General features: G+C 41.7%; 1 protein-coding gene across 1 annotated transcript in view; it reads right to left on the bottom strand.

The window, feature by feature from the left end:
* LOC146990124 (USP6 N-terminal-like protein) overlaps positions 1 to 21,848 on the bottom strand; it is a 36,092-nt gene extending 14,244 nt beyond the window's left edge. Inside the window, exons 1-6 of the mRNA XM_085769016.1 lie at positions 21,555 to 21,848; positions 16,625 to 16,698; positions 2,892 to 2,977; positions 2,719 to 2,758; positions 2,223 to 2,303; positions 839 to 946 (exon numbers count right to left, since the gene is read on the bottom strand). Of these exons, the coding sequence (XP_085625142.1) occupies positions 839 to 946; positions 2,223 to 2,303; positions 2,719 to 2,758; positions 2,892 to 2,977; positions 16,625 to 16,690 (381 nt within the window). The 5' untranslated portion in view covers positions 16,691 to 16,698; positions 21,555 to 21,848. The remainder of the gene's footprint in view (positions 1 to 838; positions 947 to 2,222; positions 2,304 to 2,718; positions 2,759 to 2,891; positions 2,978 to 16,624; positions 16,699 to 21,554) is intronic.
* Between the last annotated feature and the right edge of the window lie 2,035 nt (positions 21,849 to 23,883).

Genomic DNA, 23,883 nt, shown 5'->3' with positions numbered 1-23,883 from the left:
AGAGGGACATTACAGATTACACATTACTGTGTGGAGGTATTTGGATGTTTTTTGGTGTGTCTTTTTGGACGAAGAAAAGTGAGCCCCGTTCTCAACCGTCATATGGACATGCAGTGCTGCACGGAGCCCCGCTGTAACTCAGAGAAGGCACGGAGGACTCTGAAACTTCTCCCAGCCCTTAGTCCACATGAGGGTGAGTAGATAATGAGTGAAATTTGAATTTTGGGTGAACTATCCCTTTAACTATACCCCTCATTCCCCTCCCTGCCCTAAACTCCACCCGCCTTGTGGTTTTTAACTGATTATTAAATAAGGACACACAACGTTCAGCCTATTGACCACTTAGCGATCAGCTAACTCCACCTGCTGGATTTCTTGACCTGGACCTGAAACCATCCTGTTTCCATGTCTTTGATTAAAGGGAAAAAAATGAAATATTCTTCTATAAGTGTAAACATTGAGTTTAAGGTTGAAATGTCTGATATTTTCATACAACTCACAGACAAAATAAACAAATATTCATGCATCACCTTTCAGGAATATAAACAAATAGAATTGCCTCTTCTTGACCAAGATTAGTACACAATGAAACTTTACTCTCTGGTGAACTGACGCTCTGTATTAGACAGTGATTCAAGAGTTTCACCTTTACCTAACACGTCTTTTAGATATCTGTATAACTAGTATTTCTTTTTATATAGCCTACAAGCCGCATTTGCTGATACACTCGCCTGCATGTCAAGCTAATTTGTCGAGTTTCTGTTCCGTTTTATCTTGGCCTGCATGGAGAAGGTTATCTGTATTTTCAGAGAACACACGTATTTATCACACATTATACCTCATATTTGCCCTCGTTCTCCTTCTTAGCCTTCTCCACATCCAGCATCAGGGCCCAGGCCCGGCCTCTGAGCTGCAGGGGAATGCCCTTGTACACGCGTTTCACCATCTGACAACAGAGAGACGGAGGAAAAACACACTCAGAGGGAATGTACAAGCTAGAGGGTTTGGAGAGCTGACTCTTTAAAATGTGAGTCACCTTCCACCTCCTGCTTGCCTACGTCAATATTCACACAAACAGAAGAAAGGTTTTTCATAAAGCACTTCTATGTGTGTGTGTGTGTGTGTGTGTGTGTCCAACATGGATCAAGTAACTGCTTGGAATAATAATGTTCTTGTTTACCTGTGTGGGTTAGATGGATTTCAAACATCCCAATGTAAACCCACACATTAGAAACTACACATAGCAACAAGAAAATACCACAAAATTAAACTTCAAAATCCACAACACTCCCATGAAGTGATGTTAGCAGCTGTTTCCATCCTCCCTCTTCCTGTGGAGGAGGCCGGCAGCTCAAGTTTTAAGATGAGATCACTGTTTGTAAAATGTTCTTACATCTTTTACTTTTCTATTCAGTCCTTAAAATGGCAGCGTGTTAGTTTATTCTAAATGTCTATCTGGTATTTACTCTGAACAAACATTAAGATAATCCTAATCCATCAGCAGTGATCAGCAGAATCCTGCTGACATCACATTTAGTTCATATTAAGCTATGACCGCTATCTTTCTGTCACTGTCTTCATGGACTTTTTTGTGGACATTATAATGACGTCCATTGTCCTAAAGTCATTTACAAAACTCTGACTGGCTCAATTGCTTTTTCCTATAAGTTACTGAACAACAACAAAAAATGTTTGAACTCCTGCATTCAAAGATACAATATGTAAGTAATGTAAGTAAACTCATACATTTCATGCAAATTATACAAAAGGTACCAAATAAATAAAACCATTCAACCATTCATTCAATAAAATCATTGTGTATATTATAGTAACCTCAGACTGGAACCAGAAATCCAGGAGGTGGAAGGAGAAGACAGAGACATATGATGGCTTTTATTGCTGTGGGCACTGTGGTCCTTCTCTCACATCAAGCAGTGACAGCGTTCCCTCTAATTTAGCTCTGTTTTATCTCCATCAGCTCCTGTCTGAGATGAATCTCTGACTCCTGCTAAACACTGCAGTTTCCTCACCAGCTGCTGTAGTATGGATGAAGACAGATGTCTGCTCCATTAAGACTGAACCATGAAGGTGCTGTAAAACTAAAACTAGAAGCTTCTGTGGAGCTACAGAGATGTGTTTACAATATGACAACTATTGATCTAAATAGTTGTTTAAGCTCCACACGGTCCAAGTCTGGTATCTGGTCCAGACTTTTAACTCACCCTGTCGCTGTTCTTGTATTTCTCCCACTTCTTCACCATCTTCAGCCATTTCTCTGCTCGCTCTATCTCCAGCTGCTTCACCTGTGGAGGAGACAGGACAGGAGAGCTCTGGTAAACAATGACTTCAAACCTGATGCTGGTCCTTAGTTTCCACTGGGCAGGAACAAGTGGCACAACAACGTGGCTGTTAGCTGCTGAGCAGTCATTATCAACCAGGGGTTATGGTGCTTCAGTAGTCACAACACTGTGGCAGCTGCTAAGGGATAGTTAGGGGAACACTGGGCTGTTAGAGTGAGAGTGAGAGTGGCAAGAACATCCAGGTTACTGGAAGTCATTCATTTTGTGTGTTAGCTGCGTCCCAGTTCAGGGACCGCTTCAAAGGCAGCGACGGCCTGATACCAAAAATATCTGGTATATAAAATACATATAGACACACTGTGATCAACAGAGGATAAAAATATTGACGTAAGTAGCCAAAAAGTTCAAATGTATTTACCTTCACCTCTTGTGCAGTCGGGGCTTGTAGTTCGTCCTCACTGGAGAAATAAAATGTAAGTGAAAAACATCATCAGTACAGGAAGAAACGGACAGAGACCACATCACAGCGCCATCAACTGGAAACAGGAAACTGCTGTAACCACAAGTGAGGAGAACACAAGTCGGACTTACTGCATGAAGCCGAAACGATCAATGACTTTGTAGATGCTGTAGTCGGCATCTTCCCAGGGGTCGATTTCCACCCCACCCTGCCTGCCCTGTAGACACAAACACACTTACAGTTAGAAGCACGCACACTGAATCTAACACTAAGACTAACATTCAAAAGAACCAACAAACTGCCTCCAAAAATTATTGTATTCCATGCCGGGGAGATCCAAAGCCAGAGCCATGTTGTCTTCAGTTGTTGATGCAGCTGTCAGTCCATACACAATGTTGGAGCTATTTATTTATTGTTAGTATTTAGTGCTGTTTAGTTTAGTATTTAGATGAGTTAGTATTTAGTTTTGATTATTCTGAATCAATTTATTTGAATTCATCATGATTAGATTTCTGTTAATATGCTGTTAGTTTATTGTTTGTTTAGGTGTTTTCTTGTTTACTATTTGTGTTTTGTTTCATCTGGGCACATTAGGGGGGCACCTGAGATTCTATAGGTAGGCTCATGGGAAGGGACCAGCATGCAACTGGGTGGGCTAATGGTTTTTTTACCGGAGCGGGGGAGGCACAGGACTTTTCCTTGTTCTTTGTTTGCCTGCTTTTCTGGTTAAATAAACCACGTTTTATGTTGAAACTGGACATTTGTTTGGACATTAGGTTTTTCTTCCTATCCGTGTACACCACAACTCATGGTGCAGCAGTGGCCCTTTGATTTTTATGACTTAAAGTTTGGTCTTAAACCGTTTTTTGTTTTTTTCAAAAGTGGCTACTACACAGAATAATACATCTGAGTAACGTATTAACAGAACCTCTTCAGATTTAATGTCAGGAGGTTTTTCTGTTTTCCAGACAATACCATTTTAATCCATCCAATTACTAAAATATTTTAGTCTGAACCAAAGTGGTGAATCACTGACTGTCATAGGGATCTTTAGAGCTACGCTGCTAGCATGGCATGAAAAAATATATCTACACTGGCCCGATCGATTTAATGATCAGTATCAGTGTATGCATGGCCTTTAAAAGCCGATGTGATTGAAGTTAAATTTAGAAACGATGTCCTTGCATTGGTTGATTCACTAGAGAAAAATATTCTTAGTGTTCATTCAGTTTGTGGTTCTCTCATTTCTATTAGTCCTTGGGCCAAGACCCAAAATTTCACATATCGGTATCATCTGGGAGGGCAAATTCTAGTTGTGATTTTTTTATTCCTATACACCCCTAGATTAAGTTTTGATATGATAGACCTTGCTGACTGGCAGCTTTATAGTATTTATCACCTCTTAAAGTAATAGACTGTTGCTGTTCAAAAACGAAAAAAGTGCCTTCCCTGGAAATTATCTTTCTTTCATCATATCCTCTCCTTTGGGTGTGCCACAGAGACTTGTAATAAACCCTTGAGTAATGTTTCAAGTAATCTATCTAATATAGGTATAAATAAGCTTAAATTAGCCGATTGTCAGGTCTAAATCATTGCAATGTTGTTGTTTTTTAAGGTTTTTTGTTTGTTTGTTTTTTTTTGGGGGGGGGGGCTTTTTTGCCTTTATTTGATAGCACATAGTAGAGATAGACAGAAAAGGGGGAGGCAGAGAGATGGGGAATGAGTATATTTCTTCCCAATACCTTATTCAATTGGTGTAGGGGCAAATTCAGACAGACAGATAGACAGATAGATAGATAGATAGATAGATAGATAGATAGATAGATAGATAGACAGATAGATAGATAGATAGATAGACAGATAGATAGATAGATAGATAGATAGATAGATAGATAGATAGATAGATAGATAGATAGATAGATAGATAGATAGATAGATAGATAGATAGATAGATAGATAGATAGATAGATAGATAGATAGATAGATAGATAGATAGATAGATAGATATCTTAATGTCAATTAAGTATTTTTTTCTCAGGGCTTGAGGCAGCGGATAATCTAAGGTTCTTCCTTTAAGTTTCTCGGTCTGTTGCCTCACTGAAGCTCAAGTTGCTCAGGCTCTCCCTCCAAGCCCAGATATTCTGCTGTACCAGGTAATAACATTGTGCACTCCGATCCATCATCTAAGATAGCATAGGTGTTAAAGGTATCAAATTTTGTCCTTGTTAGATAGTCACACTTTAATAACTTTGGGCCTTTCTCAAACAAAATCTGGTGTTTGTATCGTGCTCTCTTTTTTCACACTCCCTCGCTTGCCCTCGTATCGATCTGCATAGACTTGACAAAAACAGACACGTGGACACCATGAAAATGAAACACTATAATTCCTGTGACAACTGGCCTAGGTATTATTGACAGTGGCCGCACGTGCCTGTAGCCTGTTTGGCTACAGAGGTTCAGCAAAACGTGTGGGCACGGGAATTAATATTATTATTGATGACGTATGACACGCATTGCAAGGACAGGTCTGATCTGTCTGTTTAGACTGCAGACGTATTGGCAGATACCCGATTTGTATCTGATTTATTTCGGCTGTCTTTACACTGCACGGTTCAAGTGGCCCAATTCCGATTTTTTCCTCTCAAGTGGCTCAGATCGGATCTGTAACATGAACTTGTAAACAGGGCAAATAGCCTACGCATGGAATCGGAAATTGTCAGATCAGATTCAGGCCCCGTTATACTGTATGTGGAAATTAATCAGATACCTCTGTAGCCTGTGATTGACACGTGGGGCTGACCGGGACTACCTTGGCCAGTTGTCACAGGAATTATAGTGTTTCATTTTCATGGTGTCAGAGCGTCTGTTTTTGTCAAGTCTATGCAGATCGATACGATCAGATCGATATGCAGATCGAAGCGAGGGAGTGTGAAAAAAGAGAGTGCGAGTCACGTGACGTCACCGAACAAGATGGTCGCCTAGTTGGAAACGTCCCGATTAACCCACCAAATTACCCCAAATTCGCTAGTTGAATCTGAGTGGTTGTGCTCTAAGTCTCAGTAAAGCGATAGTCTAACACTTTAACTACGCTGGGAGCTCTTGTAAAACGTGTCTTATGGAAACCAGAACAACAAAATACGGCACCAATATCCCGCTAGCTAGCGGGGCGAGCGCTAAGCTAACATATGACGCGGGCACCATGACGGGAACCGGTAAAGCAGAGTTCAACTGCGGAGGTGTCTTGGCTGCCATGCAACAGTCCCTAGAGAAAGCCACAGAAGAGATGGGACAAGTCGGGAAGCTCTTGGCAGCTTTGCAGGCAGACATGACGGATGTTAAGGAAGCCAGTGCCAGTTTGAGAACCGATGTCAACGGAATACTGACCCGGTTGGATGAAGCAGAAAGCCGCATATCTGTGCTAGAGGATGAGAACCACCAGCTGCGCCAAACAGCGGATAAAAGTGCTAAAAAGTGTGAGGAACTACACCAGGCCGTTGAAGACGCTGCCAACAGGGACAGACGCCAAAATTTGCGGCTCGTTGGTCTGAAAGAAAAGCTTGAAGGTAGAAACCTGACAGACTGTGTAAAGAAAATAATATCTGAGACCCTGGATATTGATTTGGACGGATCACAGCTGCAGCGAGTGCATCGTGCCCCAGTACCAATGCCCGAAGAAGACCGGCCGCCCAGACCCATTATCATGCGGTGTCTAAGTTTCTTAGAGAGGGAACGGGTGCTGTCTGCTGCAAGGGAGAAATACAGGAAAAAGGAAAGCGTAATCTGGGGGGGCTGCAAGCTGTCATTTTTCCCTGACATGACCAAAGAGACGGCGGAGAAGAGGAGAAAGTTCACAGATGCCAGGAACCGGCTGCACAATCTGGATGTGCGCTTCACTCTTGCATACCCGGCCGAATTACGCTTTACATGGAAGGGAAAAAGGATGAAGTTTACTGATCACAGAGAGGCAATGGACTTTATCAACAAGGAGGAGACGGAGCGTCTGAGAACAGTAGAGGAGGACACTTGAACTTTATCCCGGCGGACTGACAGTTTGACCAATACACGGTATAAGGATCCGGATTGCATGGCTCAATGTGTACAGGACATGACTTTTAGTTTAATTATTTTTGAACCTGATCTCTGAACACGTTTAAAACGCAGTGAGTATGGGACTCCGTCCAACTGGTTGGGCATCAGGTTGGTCTATATAGCGGCTCGAAAATGTGTAACCTGAGTGGTTCTCTTTATGTTTGTATTTTAAACCAAAAGTGACGCGGAGTGTCATAATTTACTTTTTAAGTCTATTCAGAGCCAGCAATGTCGGAACAATGAAACAGAGAGGCCCACGCTGTTTTTTGTTTGTTTGTTCGTTTGTTTTTCTTTGTTTGGGTTACGATCCCGAGCTATGCAAACAACATTTCAAATACCGCTGTTTGGTCTGTGCACATATGTGCGTACTACATACAGTACGTGTGCGGCATATTGTAAAATGAGACACCTATCAAGTGACGTTTTGAGGGGTGGTGGGGGCGGGGGGGGGCTTCTAATGGGGACCATCTGAGTGTGATTCATGGACCGAGTTTGCGGTGGGTCTCTCAATAGTGTGAGAGAAGGGAGGGGCGGGTACCCTGTTCTATGTATGGGGGTTTTGTTTAGTGTTCTGTGTTCCGAAGGGGTTTTATGTAAGGTTTTCTGCGTGTTAACTTGGGTTGTGACAGGCAGCGGGGTGGCACTCTCTCCTTTTTTTTCCTTCTTCTTTCCTTTCATTCTTCACCATCCTCTGTGTGAGTTATCATTTCAGTATGGTCCATATACAAGGTATCTATTAAATTATGGCTAATTGTGTGAGGTTAATATCCTGGAATGTAAACGGGCTACAAAATCCAGTGAAAAGAAAGAAATGTTTAAATGTTTATCATACTTTAAGTCCCAACAAACTCATATAGCTTTTTTACAGGAGACCCACTTGACTGATTCAGAGGCTGCCAAATTGAAAAGAGACTGGGTTGGTCAGATATATCACAGTTCATATACAAGTAAAAAGCATGGTGTGGCCATTCTAGTTCACAAAAAGTAAAATTTTCTCATTGTAAAAGAACAGAAGGACGAACAAGGAAGAATGATACTTGTGGAAGCTAAAGTTGATGGGAAAAAGGTTAATTTATGTAACATTTATGCACCCAATATAGGAGATCCAGTCTTTTTTCATGGAATAAATAATTTAATAGGGCGCATACCTGATGGGCACACAATTTTAGCAGGGGATTTCAATCAAGTCTTGGATGGGACCCTGGATAAAACCACCTTTTCTAATAATGTACCAAAAGACAGGATGGCAATTAAACTCTTGATGAAGGACCTGGGATTGATTGATATATGGAGGCTTGTCAACCCGAGACAGAGAGAATACACATTCTATTCCCATAATCACAAATCTCACTCTAGGATAGATTATTTTTTAATTGGCAAGGATCTAGTAGAGAGCATCTCAGACTGTACAATAGGACCCATAGCACTGACTGATCATGCTGCAGTGCAGCTAGATTTAGTAATTAAATCAGATGGGGCAAGGAAAAATAGGTGGAGGCTAAATGTGTCGCTACTACGGGATCCAGAATTTAATAGTTTATTAGAAAATGAACTTGATAATTTCTTCCAGGAAAACACTGGGTCAGTAGATAGGTTTGGGACTGTCTGGGAGGCCTCTGGGCTTACATAAGGGGGAAAGTTATTGCCTATTCAAGCAAGAAAAAAAGAGAGCAAATACAACAATTAAAGGATCTTGAACCTCAGCTTAAAGAATTTGAGAAATCACTGTCTGAGAAGCACTCTGACCCGTTGTTGAAAAAAGAATGTGACTTGAAATTTCAAATAAATGAAATATACAACAAAAAAGCTGAATATGCCCTATTTAGGCTGAAAAGTAATTTTTACGAGAGTGGAGAAAAATCAGGGAAACTATTGGCTAGGCAATTACATCAAAAGGAGACTAGTTATGCTATACCAGCTGTTAAAAATGAGAAAGGCGAATTGGTGACACAAACAGGGGAAATTAATAAAGTATTTGCACATTTTTATGAACAACTCTATAAATCAGAAATCAATCCGGATGTAGGTAGCTATCAGACTTTTTTCCTCAAATATCAACCTGCCAGAAATCTCAGGTGATCAGAAAAACTTTTTAGATAGCCCCATAACAGTAGAGGAGGTTAAAAAAGCCATTTCATCAATGAGGGTTGGAAAGTCACCTGGTCTAGATGGCTTTCCCTCAGAATATTATAAGAAGTTTGTGGACAAATTGGCCCCTCTCCTAAAAACAGTGTATGATGAATCATTCTCATTGGGAAAACTACCAGAAACATTTAATGAAGCACTGATTTCCTTAATTGTTAAAAAAGATAAAGATCCCACTGATCCAGGAAGCTTTAGACCTATCAGTCTGATCAATGTGGATTGTAAAATTCTGACAAAGATTTTTGCTATGAGGCTAGAGAGCGTTTTACCACACTTGATACACTCGGATCAGGTGGGTTTCATAAAAGGAAGATCATCTTCAGATAATGTTAGACGCCTCTTACATCTCATTCAGCTTAATCGAGATGAAAGCACCCCAATAGCTGCCTTCTCCTTAGATGCCCAGAAGGCGTTCGATAGAGTGGAGTGGGGCTTTTTGCGGCATACACTTGGTATATTCGGGTTTGGGGAAGGTTTTATCAAATGGGTGGACATAATTTATTCAGACCCCAGAGCGACAGTGATAACGAATGGACTGACCTCGCCCTTTTTTAGTCTAAAACGCGGGACCAAACAAGGAGACCCTCTTAGTCCTCTACTTTTTACGTTGTTCCTTGAACCATTGGCCACTGCAATTAGGACAGATATTGATATTAAAGGAGTGTCACAAGGGGGGGAGGAACACAAACTGTTTATGTACGCAGACAACATTTTATTACTTGTCAAAAACCCTATAGTGTCTATCCCTAATGTCTTATCAATAATTGAATCATTTTCAAAATTATCTGGCTATAAAATAAATTGGCAAAAATCTGAAGGTATGCCAATATCGAGAGGGTGCAACCAATCAGTAATCTCTACATTCCAATTTAAGGTTATCCCATCTGGAATTAAATATCTAGGGATTAGATTATGTTCAGATCTAGAAAATATAATCTCTATTAATATAGGTCCTTTAATTCAAAAAATTAAGACGAATCTGGACAAATGGAAATTGATAAACCTAACTCTGTGGGGGAAAATCAATATTATAAAGATGGCAGTCGCTCCACAATTTAATTACATTTCTATGATGATACCAGTAACCATCTCTGACCGTATTTTCAAACAATATAATCGTATGATAACAGACTTCTTATGGAACGGGAAAAAACCCAGAATTGCTTTGAGGAAACTCTGTGCCTCAAAAGATATTGGGGGGCTAGCTCTTCCAAATATGGAATTATATAGCACAGCATTTGAAATGAACAAGCTAACAAATCACTGGACAGATTATGGGTCAAGCCCTAGTTGGGTTAAGATCGAGAAGGAACTTGCCGCTCCATTTAATATTGTGGAATTATTATCACAGAAGAAAACGGACAGACAGAGAGAAGAAGAAAACCTAATCTTACAACACTCTCGATGGGCATGGGCAAGAGCACATAAGACCTTGGGGATTTCTCAATATAAACAGGGTTATTCTTCTATATGGAATAACCCTTCAATATGTATAGGGAAAAAGACATGCTCTTGGGGTACATGGTTGGCAAAAGGGATACGTGTTGTCAATGACCTCTATAAGGACCAGTCATTTGTATCATTTCAACAATATGGTCTAACAGACAAAGGGGATTTCTGGAAGTATTTACAGCTGAGGAGTAGTGTGAGCTCTACTTTTGGATTAGAATGGACAGAGGCCGGAGAAAATAAGGTTCAAGAATTTCTCAATTGTCATCATACTCTGCACTCAGCCTCTGTGTTTTATAGAAAAATGTCAAATATTCAAACAAAAATGTGTGAAAGCTTGCGATTAATATGGCAAAAGGATCTTGGTGATGAGATCAGCGAAGATGTATGGCAGGATGTGATCTCAAATGTAGGTTGGGCTACAAGGGATGCAAGGAGTAAGTTCATCCATTATAAGATTGTACATAGATACTATTTTACACCACTGAAACTGTTTAAAATGGGATTAACTCAGGACAGTAAATGCTGGAAATGTCATAAGGAGTTGGGGACATTCCTTCATGCTATATGGGACTGTCCTATGGTACTGCCCTTCTGGAAGGTGGTGCTGAAAAACCTTGAAGGATGGCTTAAACAACCTTTACCAGAATCCCCACAATTATGCCTGTTAATGGATAGGGCTCTAATGCCACCAGGCCTTACCAAAGCAGAGGTCCGGGTGACAATAACTGGTCTTGTTGTTGCGGCTCGACTCATACTACGCAAGTGGAAGAGCCCACATAAACCAGAGCTTGTGGAGTGGTTAAAACTCATGACAGAGACTGCTGCCTTTGAAAAGATGGTTGCTAGGGTTAATAATGTTCCAAGTAAAATTAGTCAGATATGGGAAGTCTTTGTGAACTACATAAGGGATGTGCCATAGAGGGGTGTAAGGCATGGTTGGAAGGATAGTTACATTGCATGTAATTGTATTTATTTATGCTTTGAATATGTATGAAGCATGAGGGGTGCCAGGGGTGGGGGCTGCCTTTGAGTTGTGGGATGAGTGTTTTGTTTTCATCAATGTTGTATTTTGTTTTTATTTTTTCAGATGTTTTTTTTTTCTTTTTTTGTCTGTTTTTCTCCTCGTCCTATCAATCTGTTTCTCCTTTTTTGCTTTTTTGAACAGACTATTGATTTGTGCGATATCTGTAACACTTGAAATGTCTGTAAAGTTATGTTAAAACAAATAAAAATTTGAATGACAAAAAAAGAAAATAAAAAAGAGAGTGCGAGACAAACACCAGATTTGGTTTTCCTGCCGGCTAAAACTGAATCGAGCCCATTAGAAATCAAGACAGGAAAATCAAACAATGTACACAAATGTGTCCAAGAGGCTTGTCCTGTCCTCACTTGAGTGACGGAGGATTGAACGGTGGCACAACTATCACCGTCACCGTCAGCTGCTCATCTCACAGCAGCTCCGCTCCACGCAGCCACTTCACTGACTTTATTTAGTAAGGACAGACTGGTGTTCACTTTGTAAACAGTGACGGGTTGGATATAAACTTTGAGCACCAGACTCACCTTTGTTTAAAAGTATTATGGAATCATAACGTGACAAACTCCCGTCTTAAAAAAAGAAGAAATAACTAGTTTATTTCCAGCGGGTTGTTTCACACAAACAAAGCAGGTGTAAAGGCAGATATCAGATATGGGTCACTTCTGATGGAAAATGTAAATAGACAGTCAAAAAAGTCGGATTAAGGCAACAAATTGGAATTGGGCATCAAGCCCTGTAGTGTAAAGCCTTCCACATATAACGGGGGCCTGAATCTGATCTGACAATATCCGATTCCGTGTGTATTTGCCCCGTTTACACGTTCAGGTCCATTTTCCAGCATGGGTGTTTGCTCCGGCTCTAAGGACCATGAAAAAACTTTGATGTGTGATGTCCAAAAAGAGTGTTAAAAAAGTGTTATTTGGCCGTCTGTGTTCTTTTTTGGAATTAATCTGCCTGTGTTATTTGGCCGTCTGTGTTCTTTTTTGGAATTAATCTGCCTATAGGGGAAAATAACAAAAGGCAAAAAAAAATAAAAAGCTGCTCCTATGAAAAGGCTATCATATTTTAATTTACTTATATTGACCCTAAAAACAGTTTAGTATAGGTAAGATTTTGCCCACTCAAGTGATACCGGTATCTGGTCTGGCCCAAGGACTATATAGGTTTGTTTCACACAACACTGTAGGACTGTCGGGGGCTTGAGAAAACAAGCGAGTCTTTTGACTTTTTCTCATTATTTTGGTTGGTTTACAGCAGTGCTGCACTGAGGCCATTTGAATAATAAAAGCTATTTATTGTTAAATGGTAAAATGTTGAGTCTCCATTATCATATATATTTGAGAGATCATCGCAAAAAAATGTGTGTTTACATAAAGCGCATTAATCGACATTGGCCCCAGAAACCCCATATCACAGAAGTCCTGATGGCTGCACAATAACAATCCATTACACATATGCATTCATATGGACAAGCATTCTTGCATTTATTCTGTTTCACACACTGTGGGCTACACACACACACACACACACACACACACACACACACACACACACAGCAGTAACAGTTTTGACTAAAGGGTCTGAACACAAACACTTCTAATAAGCAGCTAAGCAGCATGTGTAAAGTCAGACTCCCCAGTGGAACCGTCCAACCAAAACAGGAGCTCAGAATCTGCATTAACCAGCACAAAGTTCAGGAGTAATGTTTGTATCATGGAAAATCCATTTAAGCAACAATCTGGTCCCAGTGTTGACATAACAGAGAGGGAACTAATCCTCCGACAGCCTACCGAGGAGGCCACTGCTGTGTGGTTGGCTGCTTGTCTGGAGAACAGCCAATCACGCTCCTGCTCTCAGCGAGGAGGTAGGGGGGTGGGTGCAGGGGGGTGCACGGCTTCATGGTGGTTGAGTCGGCACTGTGAGCCCCAGAGGCACCGCGAGTGATGTCAGCGTCATGAAAGTGAGAGGACTAAAAATACTTTCTCACTGAGGGGGTTTGGAGTGGCAGAGGGAGAGAGAGATTAGAGCTGTGTTTAAGTTTGTATCTGTCACGCTGAAATACGACTGCCTGGAAATGAATGAACAGACAAGGAAACTCAATGTCATATTTTGAATCAAAGTTTAAGCTTGAACACATTTCCCTGCGGGGGTTTAGGTTGGGAATCAAACAATCAACAATCAGAACCTCATGGCACCAAACCCAAATATCTAAATTTGTCAGGTAATGATAGGTGAGCTCAAATGTCATGTGATGTCCAAAACAGAGGTGAAATATGACAAACATGTTCCTATGTTAAGAGAGATGGTCCCATATATCCTGTATGTCACTGAATGTACACGTACATCCTTGGATATATGAACATATACGTTCATGAAGTATATTAAATATTTATTCTAAAATATCTATAGGTACATGATATTATTAAAACAATATACATATAAAAAGTATATAGGCTATGCTACATTAATTTAAACATGTTGATTTTCACATTCTGAGAAAGTTGTCTCAGACTGTAACACTACACATACATACTGACAGGCTTTAGGATATACAGTATATTTATGTGACATATGTCTACAGTATAAACATGTGTATTTGTATGGACTACACAAGTGTCAATATATAAACTTGTTCCAATTTCTTCTAAGTTTCATGTACAATTTTTACATATGCTTGTATTATACAGAAATCCAGCATTGTTCGTATAATAAATCTACCTCTGGGGTGAGATGAACATGAATAACCCCTTACAAAATATACTTCAAGTTCATTTTCATTAGGTAAATTTAATTAAAGTTAATGCCCAAGTTTGTTTCATCTAGTAAGAGTACTAATGTGAAACTACTGGTGTGTGCTATTTCAGTACTTTTTTGGACAAAACTGACACATTTTTAGTTTACATAAGTACCGTAGTAAACTTTGCATACACATACTTTACAGATACATTTTATTTGTAGTGTAAGTGTGTGAACTATCATAAATGAACTTACAGGTCCTGGACATTTACTTTAAGCCCACACTTTATTTCATGAAAGTGTATTGAAGTACTTAAATATGTTGGCCCTCCACCCTGCTCTACATGCGTTTCAAAACAGCGTCCACACACAGAGACCTTGCTGACCGGGAGTTCAGCCAGCCGCCGGAGGTTGGTGTCAACTCAATCGCTGCGCAGTGTGTCATCGCAGTTGCTATGGCTAGACAGAGCCCACCACCACCACTACCACCACCTTCCCCCAACCCCCTCCTCCATGCTCGCCCCATCACCCCTCTGCTCCGAGCTGCTGAGCTAAATCTAACCTCCGTCTGCCACCGTCTCCATTCTCCACTGTTCAAATCTGCATCAGCACATTCAGCACATTACTAACTATTAAAGATGGCGATTGATTACAATATTTAATTGTGATCAACTGCATGAGTGTCTATAATCAATTAAGACACACATTTTGTATCTGTTTTAATGTACCCTGAAGAGATTTTCTTAACATGACAGCTCCATCTGAGTGGATGGAGTGGATCACCGTACACCAAACTAATGCTGAAGATTTACAACAGCAAAATCCAAGGGATGTAGGCTATGGACCAAAGCAAATTCTGCAAGTGTTGGATGGTGGGTACAGGTGGGTGGGGCTTGGGGGCTGCTTTGTTGTGACATCACAAAGTAACAGAAGTCCTGAAGGCTGGTTTGGAGCTTAAAGTGATATGCTAACATTTTTTTTTGTGTCTTGCCTCACTCCCGAGTCCATGACCAGCAGATAGACACCATCCTTTCGACTGTGCGTGCAGTAACAAGGGAGATAGAGCCGTATCGCCTGTAATTAGGAAGTGCATAGGTAGTGTTAGCCTGCCTCCTACCCAAGCCGAAATCAGCAGTCAGAAGCTGATTTTATTTTAGCTCTAAACTCTGTAAATATATCACTTTATCAACATTTCAAACATTTTTAGGCGAGCAAGTAGCCGTTTAGATCAGCAGTGTGTCATTAATTTGTCTAAATACCAGCTGTTTACAATTTTGCTCGGACGAATTCAGCGCTTCTCAAGCTAGCCGTTGTGACCAACGCACTTCCGGTTACTTTCACAAAATAAAACACCCTTTACATACAGAAAACCATGATGATAGAATTTGTGCTTTTACTTTGAAATAGGAAGCTAACCTACCCTCGATGTAGCTAGCTTGAACCAAAATAAACCGTCTTTGCTTGAACCCTCCGTTTTGACCGATCTCGTCCAGTTACCGGCATTTGACCGCTCAAGATGCCTAACCGGAGAGTTTTGTCAGCTCTGAGACGACGATCGGTCCACTGAAGAGTGTCTCTGATGACTTTAGGTGGAGGCAGGCTAACACTACCTATACACTTCCAGCGTTTGAGCTAAGCTAATTACGGGCGATACGGGCTCTATCTCCCTCATTACTGAACGCACAGTGGAAAGGATGGTGTCTATCTGCTTGTCATGGACTCGGGAGTGAGGCAAGACACGAAAAAAAAATGTTGGCGTATCCCTTTAATATAAAGATCTATCCGTGTACTGTATGAGGTTTTTATGATAATTAGGGTTGTGTTTTTGGTTCCCATTACATCAACTGTTAGCAGAAGTTCACAGGAAGCATTGAGGTTTTAATAATAAGCAGTCAGACGTCATCATCTCCATTTACTGTTAGTTATAACTGGGTTTACTAGAATATTTTCCATGTCTCGGTTTAATACTAGTTTCAGTTTCATGGCTTTTTAATATCTCTGCTTGTCATTCTCCAATCACATCAAACCACAGGCAAAAACATATTATTAGACAATGTGTTATTAATGCACTCTGGCAGCACACTTACATCCACACTGTATCTCTGTGCCGTCTCACACACACACACACACACACACACACACACACACACACACACACACACACACACACACACACACACACACACACGCACACACACACACACACACACACACACACACACACACACACACACACACACACAGATCAGTACTGAAGAATTTTTACTGAAAACAGAAACAACAAAGTCAGATACATCTGTGCTCTGGTATGAATCTAAAAAAAACATAGAGTCTTACATGATCCATCTGGACCAAATCATAACCACTAACACTGCTCTTTGTGTGTTGGAGGAACAAACTCACCGTAGCATATTTCAAGATGATATCAGCACGTTCCTCTGCTATTAAAGTCTCGATGTCTTTCTTCATGTCAATATCTGCAAGAACAACAACAACAAGTCAGGATGACTTAGAAAATAGAAAGCTCACAGCTGATAGAAGTTGAAGAGCAATGGCCTCCAAACCAGCAGGATGAGCTGGCACTGCAGCCACAAACATTCGACATGTAATGACTTCATCATAGAGGAGAGACACAGTTATCAGTAATTGGTTCCATATGCAATTCATCAATTTGCTTTCCTGCTTTACCTTTCAAGCAGATTTACAAATAAACATCCTCACATTCCAGCTATGACAATGTGATTTCCAGGATCAGAATCAGATTCATTGTCATTATTCTTGCTCCTCTAAATAAAAATACAAAGATAGACACTCAAATATAGAATTGAAGTAATGTATTATACTGTTTAAGAAAGAAGAAATTGTGGAGAAAGTTAAAACCTGTTCTGAGTGGGACAGCCTCGCCAACCAGAGCGACTCCATGACACCATTAAAATATTTGGGCTGTGCTCATCAGCTCAGAGGAACCAGGTGATGTGTGGGCAGTGAGCTGCAGCCTTGTCCATCTGATAGGTAACATGACCAGGCCAAGTGCTGCAGAGTTGTGTCAGTTGCAGGCTGCAGGAACATAAGCCCCCTGGGAACTATGAATCTGCCAGTGCTCGTATGACTGTAGCTTCACCCACCCCCACCCCCCTCCTACAGGACGTCTGCCTCACCAACACTGAGCTGCTGTGACAGGAAGCCAACGCTGATGGGCCACATCATGAATATGGATGGCTGGAGGTGCTTCATCTGACCAGGGCCGTTGTTAAGAATTCTGGCCCCCCTGAAAAAATACTAAAGTGGGCCCCTGCCCCCTGACTTGTCGACTTTTTTTTCTTAGACTACGTATGTATTATGATTTTTTATTTAGCCTACTTTGTTTTGATGCTAATGCAGCATTACTATATTATTAGTCAGGGTCTTAAAATTAATTATCATCAACTTTCTCCCCAACACAACGGCCCTGCATCTGACTGGACTTCAGCTCGTGATGAACTACAAATCCCAAAGTTCACATGCTGCAGGATGACACCACGACATCTACTGTATGTGGGCTCCTTTTGTGTCTTCTAAAACAATGCACACAGTCCCAGCTGGATCCGGAGCGGAGCTGCTAAATCTTCCCCAAACAAAGCAGCGAGGGTACTAATCCTGCTTAATCTACATCCTCTGTGCGGAGCTACACCAATGACAGGAGCTGGAGTGGTAATCTGGACACGCAGCAGGACACGCAAACCATCTGGATTAGAAATATCTCCAGAGTAGGATTATGCAATGAAAATCTGTTCTCCAAAAAGCAGGAACAAAGAGGAACAAAGAGCTGTGAGGGGTCTACTCTGCACCAGCAGACAGCAGGACACCAGGAAGAGCTCAGGTTCATCTCCAGTTCACATTGGTCTAAAGGGAGTTGTTGTTGCTACGACGCCACAAATCAGTTACTGACTGAGTGATTGGCCGACTGATCAAATACCAGAACCCTCTGAAAACAGATGAGCAACCCAAGGCCAGAAACATTGGTCCAGCTCTACAACTGAAGACCCAACAGACTGCGTGGGACCAACATCAATGTTCAATCAAAATAGTTAGGGATTGTCAATTTTAACAGAAAATCTCCACTCTCACAGATGGATTTTAAAGCGTCTATCAGATGGACAGATATGTTTTTTTGGCTGACACTGAAACATTAGATTTTCTGTATATGTGACAACAATCAACTAAAGAAAACAAATGCAAAAGCGATTACTACAAGTTACATTCAGTAACTTCTCAAAATAAAATGTCTAAAATCAACTTAAAGCTGAAGTAAGCAGAATATTTGTGTTAATATAAGTCTTAAATAGTTCTATCTTCTGACAGCAATCACTTATATAGAGCGTTTGGTCTGAAACACGGGTCTGTCAGTCACTCTGCTCTGCTGTAAGCCGAGGAGAAAACTTTCCTTGTATCCTACAACCTTTATCCAATGAGGAGAGAGAATGGCATAAAGGGGCGGTCCTCTCTGTGTGTGCAGCCAAGGGATGTGCGTGAATGTGGTGACGTAGGGACGAGGACCAATAGATCCATGACGAGGGCGGGGGCTGCTAACTCCATCGGCTGACAAGAAGTTAGCCAAAACCACCGGATCGCTTACTTCTGCTTTAACCCATGTTCTCTATGTTATTGACTTGTGTTCTTCTTACATGTTCCCAAATGTTTCCATCAATTCTTAAACCACAGGAATCTATGATCTCCACGCTCAGTGATTCAGCTCCAGGTAAAAACCTCCTGAAGTGCTGACGCAGAGAGAAGCTGGAGACAACAACCCCCATGCTCCCACTCTGCTCCATGATGTCACCAAACTCTGTCTGTTGCTATTGTTTTGATCAAGTTGCAGAGTTAACGCTGAGTTTAAATAATCTGACCCTTGTTCTGGTGACTCATCACCCACTGATGTAGGTTCCTTGTTTTTCTGATAAAGTGATACAGAAAAAATACTAATATTTAAATCTTGATCATATTTTTACACAATACTTATTAATTCAAAGCTAGCTGTGTGTCTCATAGTTTTTTTTTTGCCATTTAAACACTGGTCACTCTGAATTATAGGAACGTTTTCCCAACTACTCCTGTTTTACATCAACTTTTCAACTTCTATACTTTATGACTTTTGTTAATTCCCTCTACAAATCTTCAGACCCAAAACACCTCCAGGTCACTTGGACCAAGGCTTTTTAAATATCCACACAAGTACTTTTGGCTGAATAATGTGTTAGATTTCAGTTCAGTCAGCCAGGATTCAGAGCAAAGTCATTAATTTAGGTGGAAAGTGTTTAAAAAGAACAAAGTATCTGAGGGAGTTTCAGATCGGTTCTGGCCCTGTAGAGCTCCATGTAGGAAGGTAAATAGCTCACAGAAACTTTAAATATGAGCTGTCATCTAAAGCATATGGCAGCGGCTGCATGTGGTCAGTGCACTAAATCACAGAGGAGCTCTGGCTGGAGTCCCAGTACTAAGGGTGGAGGCCCAAACTGGGAGAGAGCGGAGAGACTGGACGGCAGCTTGAGCCTCTACCTGACAGGACTGACGGCTCAAAGTTAGATGTTTTTTCTCTGGTTAATTACAGATGACACTGACAGACTGTCTGTCCATGGGTCTGGTCTGAAGTCAAAACTTCAACAAACAGAGACACAGGACCTGGAGCGCTCTCTCCAAATAGAGAGACGCATCACGTTAAACGTCTGTGATGGGGGAGGGAACAGCTGAGCGTGATCAAAAACACCAGATACTTCAATTTTTACAAGCCCCGCTAAATAAATGCATTGAAGTGCTGAGTCTTGTTAGAGGAACATTAAGTGCTGAGTGTGTCAGCAGCCACGTTCATTTAACATCACATCAGGGGCTGGAGAGAAGATTAAACCTCTGCTGATCAAACAGCAGGTTGAGGTTCTGCACCACTCTGATCACAGACGCCATCCTGTTCAGATCTGAGCTGTTAAATGAAATGATGGATTTTACTTTAGCTGGTGCTAGGTCAGAGGCGCAGTCAGCGCTCAGAGGCAAAGAGGACATTAAGACAGAGATTCAAAATCTGCAGGACCAACATGGACCTAAAGACTTCATCACTGGACTCTCGGACCGATCTGAAGGGTGTCTGTGGATATTCACATTCATCCAGGTCATCGTTATCTCTGGGCAACAAATTGAATTGTTCTGATGGGTGAAACTTTGTGACCTGATCTCTTAAGTTATTGTCTGCGGCCTACTGACTGTGCGTCTACCAGCTCCAAAATGCACCTTTAACTTTGCTATTGAATGTCTTTTCAGCGCACTGTAGAGATGTTCAATAACACAAACACATCTTCATCAATTTGATGACACATTCGCTGCACAAATGCACAACACAACAGAAGTGTTTCCAGGAACACAAAAAGGTGACAGACCTGACTGTGGCACCGTTGTTGTGCAGACGGCTTCCTGTCAGTGGTGTTTTCAAATAAGGTGAGTTTGTGTAGTTTATTATAACATCAGTATCACATTATAGCCAAGTCTGTCGCTTCTATGTGTCCCAAGGAAACACTTCCATTGTGTTGTGACTTTATATCTTTGTGTTTTCTTGAGCTGCAGTTCTCCAGGCCACTGTAATTTGTCTAACCTTTTGTTTGTTACGTTTACACTGAGCTCATTTGTTTGTTAATGAAATGATCTGTTTTGTTTGTGCAGCTGTCAAGAACACAAAGACTCAAGAGTTCAATATTATAGAAGACAAAGGAAAACTGCAAATATTCCCATTCAAGAGGCTGGAACCTGATGATGCTTTGGCCTTTGATGAACCTGATGCCAGTTCATCCTCTATCATCGGATCGATAACTCCCCCTAATCAGATCAACTGTAATGAAACTGATAACTGCAGTGGGGTCAATAGATGAGGTTAGTGCAGCCAAAGTGTGCCACATACACACAAAGACACACTGCAGCATCAGCAGCTGCAATGTTAGTTGAAACTCTGCTGTGTGTGTGTGTTATGGTGGCAGCAGCAGCAGCCGCGGCTCTCCGGCCTGCAGGGAGCCCTGAGCCGCTACTGCTGCCGTCTTCAGCCTCCATCAGCGGGACACAGCACCGGGACGGCTGCGGGACCCTGACCCGGTCCGCTCACGGTCCACACTCAGCACATCGAGACCCGGGTTCACCTTAGCGGCTCACGCGATGTCATTTTCTGATGGTAAACAAACCCTGAGCCTCCTGCAGGATGAGCCGTGATGATGCCGTGATTTGAGACGATGATGACACAATGTCACGCGAGATCATTTTTATTCTAATGAGGATAATAAAGAGCAGATGGATGGCTGCGGAGGAAGAGGAGTCTAATTACCGTGGTTCGGCTCCGGCTCCTCGGGGCATTCTCCGGTGAAAGGGCAGCTCCGACAGAACAAACCACCGGTCTGACAACAATAGCCTTCGTCAATCCATAGCGTACACTCAGACAGCACACACGCTCACAGCCGCACATAGGCGCTCTCACACACACGCAGGCACGCACGCACAGGGTGCAGCAGACGTACGGGACAGAGGAGCTCCTGGTCCACGATCCGAGCAGCAGCAGCAGAGGAGGGGGAGGGGGGGGGGCACTGAGCAGGCGCCGCAGCGTGGCAGCCGTCAGCCGTGTGTGAGCTGTAGCACCCGGCCTTAAAGACACAGGAGCTCCACGAGCAGCTGCTTCACACGCGCGTGCGCGGAGTGGCTCAAACGGTAAGGTTTTCGTCTGCCGCCATCTGCTGGGGAGAGGGAGCGCAGCCTGCAGCGATACTCCACACGGACAGTGGGACAGACTGGTATAGGCAAAAGCACAAACACTATGTCCACCTTCTCAAGAGTTGTCTGAGACTGTGTATAATAGCATAATCATATACTGACAGGCTTTAGGATGGAGTGTAGCCTATTATCTACAACAAAATATCCCACTATATGCACCAGGACTAGAATCATTTTTTGGCAGGGGAAATAGCCTGATTTTTGGTTGGTTGGTTTACTTTATTAATCCCTCTGAATGGAAATTGATTGTCACTCTGTACGTACAACATCCAACACAATACTACAACATGACAAGCATTGACAACTCAGGCAGTACAATAAGTGCAATGCAATGCATTACTTAGCACAGAAAACAACAATAATCAACACCAATGTTCATTAAAAAACTTCACTGCACCAGGTACAAAAGACCTCCTGAATCTTTCTGAGGAACATCTCGGCATCACCAGTCTGTTGCTAAAAGAACTCTTCAGTTCATGGAAGAAAACATAGAGTGGGTGGTCCTTATTGTGCAGAATGCACCAGAGTTTCCGCCACCCTCTTCTGCGATTTTTGCATCGCAATGTCCCTTTACGCATTGTTCTAGTGGTAAAAATTACTGTGATATAAAGTCATTTTGTCACATTTACAATCATACAAATTGTCAGGCTTGGAGTTGAACTGAATCATAGATCTGTCTATTCCAACACTAGCTACTTAGTTCCCCCCTACCCGTCCCCTACCCCCAAACAAATCAAGTGATAATCCCATCGTAAAACACACAGTGAGAATGTGTGGGCTGAATTCAGAAATTACTTTGGCCATAATGACTGTTCTCTCTTACATCCTGTTTTATCCAACCATCTTTTTCAACCTTCTCTTGATGATCCCATGTTTCAAGAGTGGCATAGGCAGGGCGTCAAACATCTTAAGGATTTGTATTCTGATGACATTTTTGCATCATTTGAACACCTGTCAGAAAAGTAAACTACAAAAGACTCACTTTTTCAGATACTTACAAATGAGACATTTTCTCAAGTCTCAGACCCCCAAACTTCCCTAGGAGACCTGAATCCAGCGTTGACACGTTTCTTTATACACCCAAGAAATGCCTGATATATTTTATCTATGGCAAGCTGGCCGCTATAAGACAAGCACCCCTTAAGAAAATTAAATTGGCCTGGGAAAATGATCTGAATTTGGAATTGACTGACAATGAATGGGATTCAATATTGAAACATGTCAATTCAACATCCTTCTGTGCCCAGCACTGTTTGCTACAATTTAAGGTGGTACACAGGGCCCACATATCAAAAGAGAAACTCTCTCGTATGTATCCAGAAATGTAAAGGAGATGACGCCTCACGTATTCATATGTATTGGTCATGTCCCAGTTTGGGAAAATTCTGGAGAGAGGTTTTCCAAACTCTTTCCATAGTTCTCAGCCATGACCTTACACCTGACCCTCTGATCGCTCTCTTTGGCATAACTAGAAGAGATGATTCTCGTTTGACTTCACCATGCATTGTTGTTTGCTTCTCTTCTGGCCAGGCGAGCACTACTAAGATGGAGGGATACTGCCCCGCACACCCATGCTCAATGGCTGGGGGACATTATGTCCTGCTTGAGGAAATCCGTTATTCAATCCATAACACTCTCTCACTCTCTCTCTCTCTCTCTCTCTCTCTCTCTCTCTCTCTCTCTCTCTCTCTCTCTCTCTCTCTCTCTCTCTCTCTCTCTCTCTCTCTCTCTCTCTATATATATTCTTTACATTTTTTTATTAATTTTTTTCTTTTACAATTTTTAAATATTGTATACATATGAACAGATGTATTATGTTTAAAAACAATAACATTTACAGTCCATCCATTATTTATTAGTTATGAGGAGTTGGGTCGTGGTGGCAGCAG

This window comes from Trachurus japonicus, chromosome 3 (assembly GCF_045865225.1).
Source record: "Trachurus japonicus isolate A0001 chromosome 3, Traja_1.0".
In the NCBI taxonomy this organism is placed as follows: Eukaryota; Metazoa; Chordata; class Actinopteri; order Carangiformes; family Carangidae; genus Trachurus; species Trachurus japonicus.
This window is presented reverse-complemented; position numbering and strand designations above follow the sequence as displayed.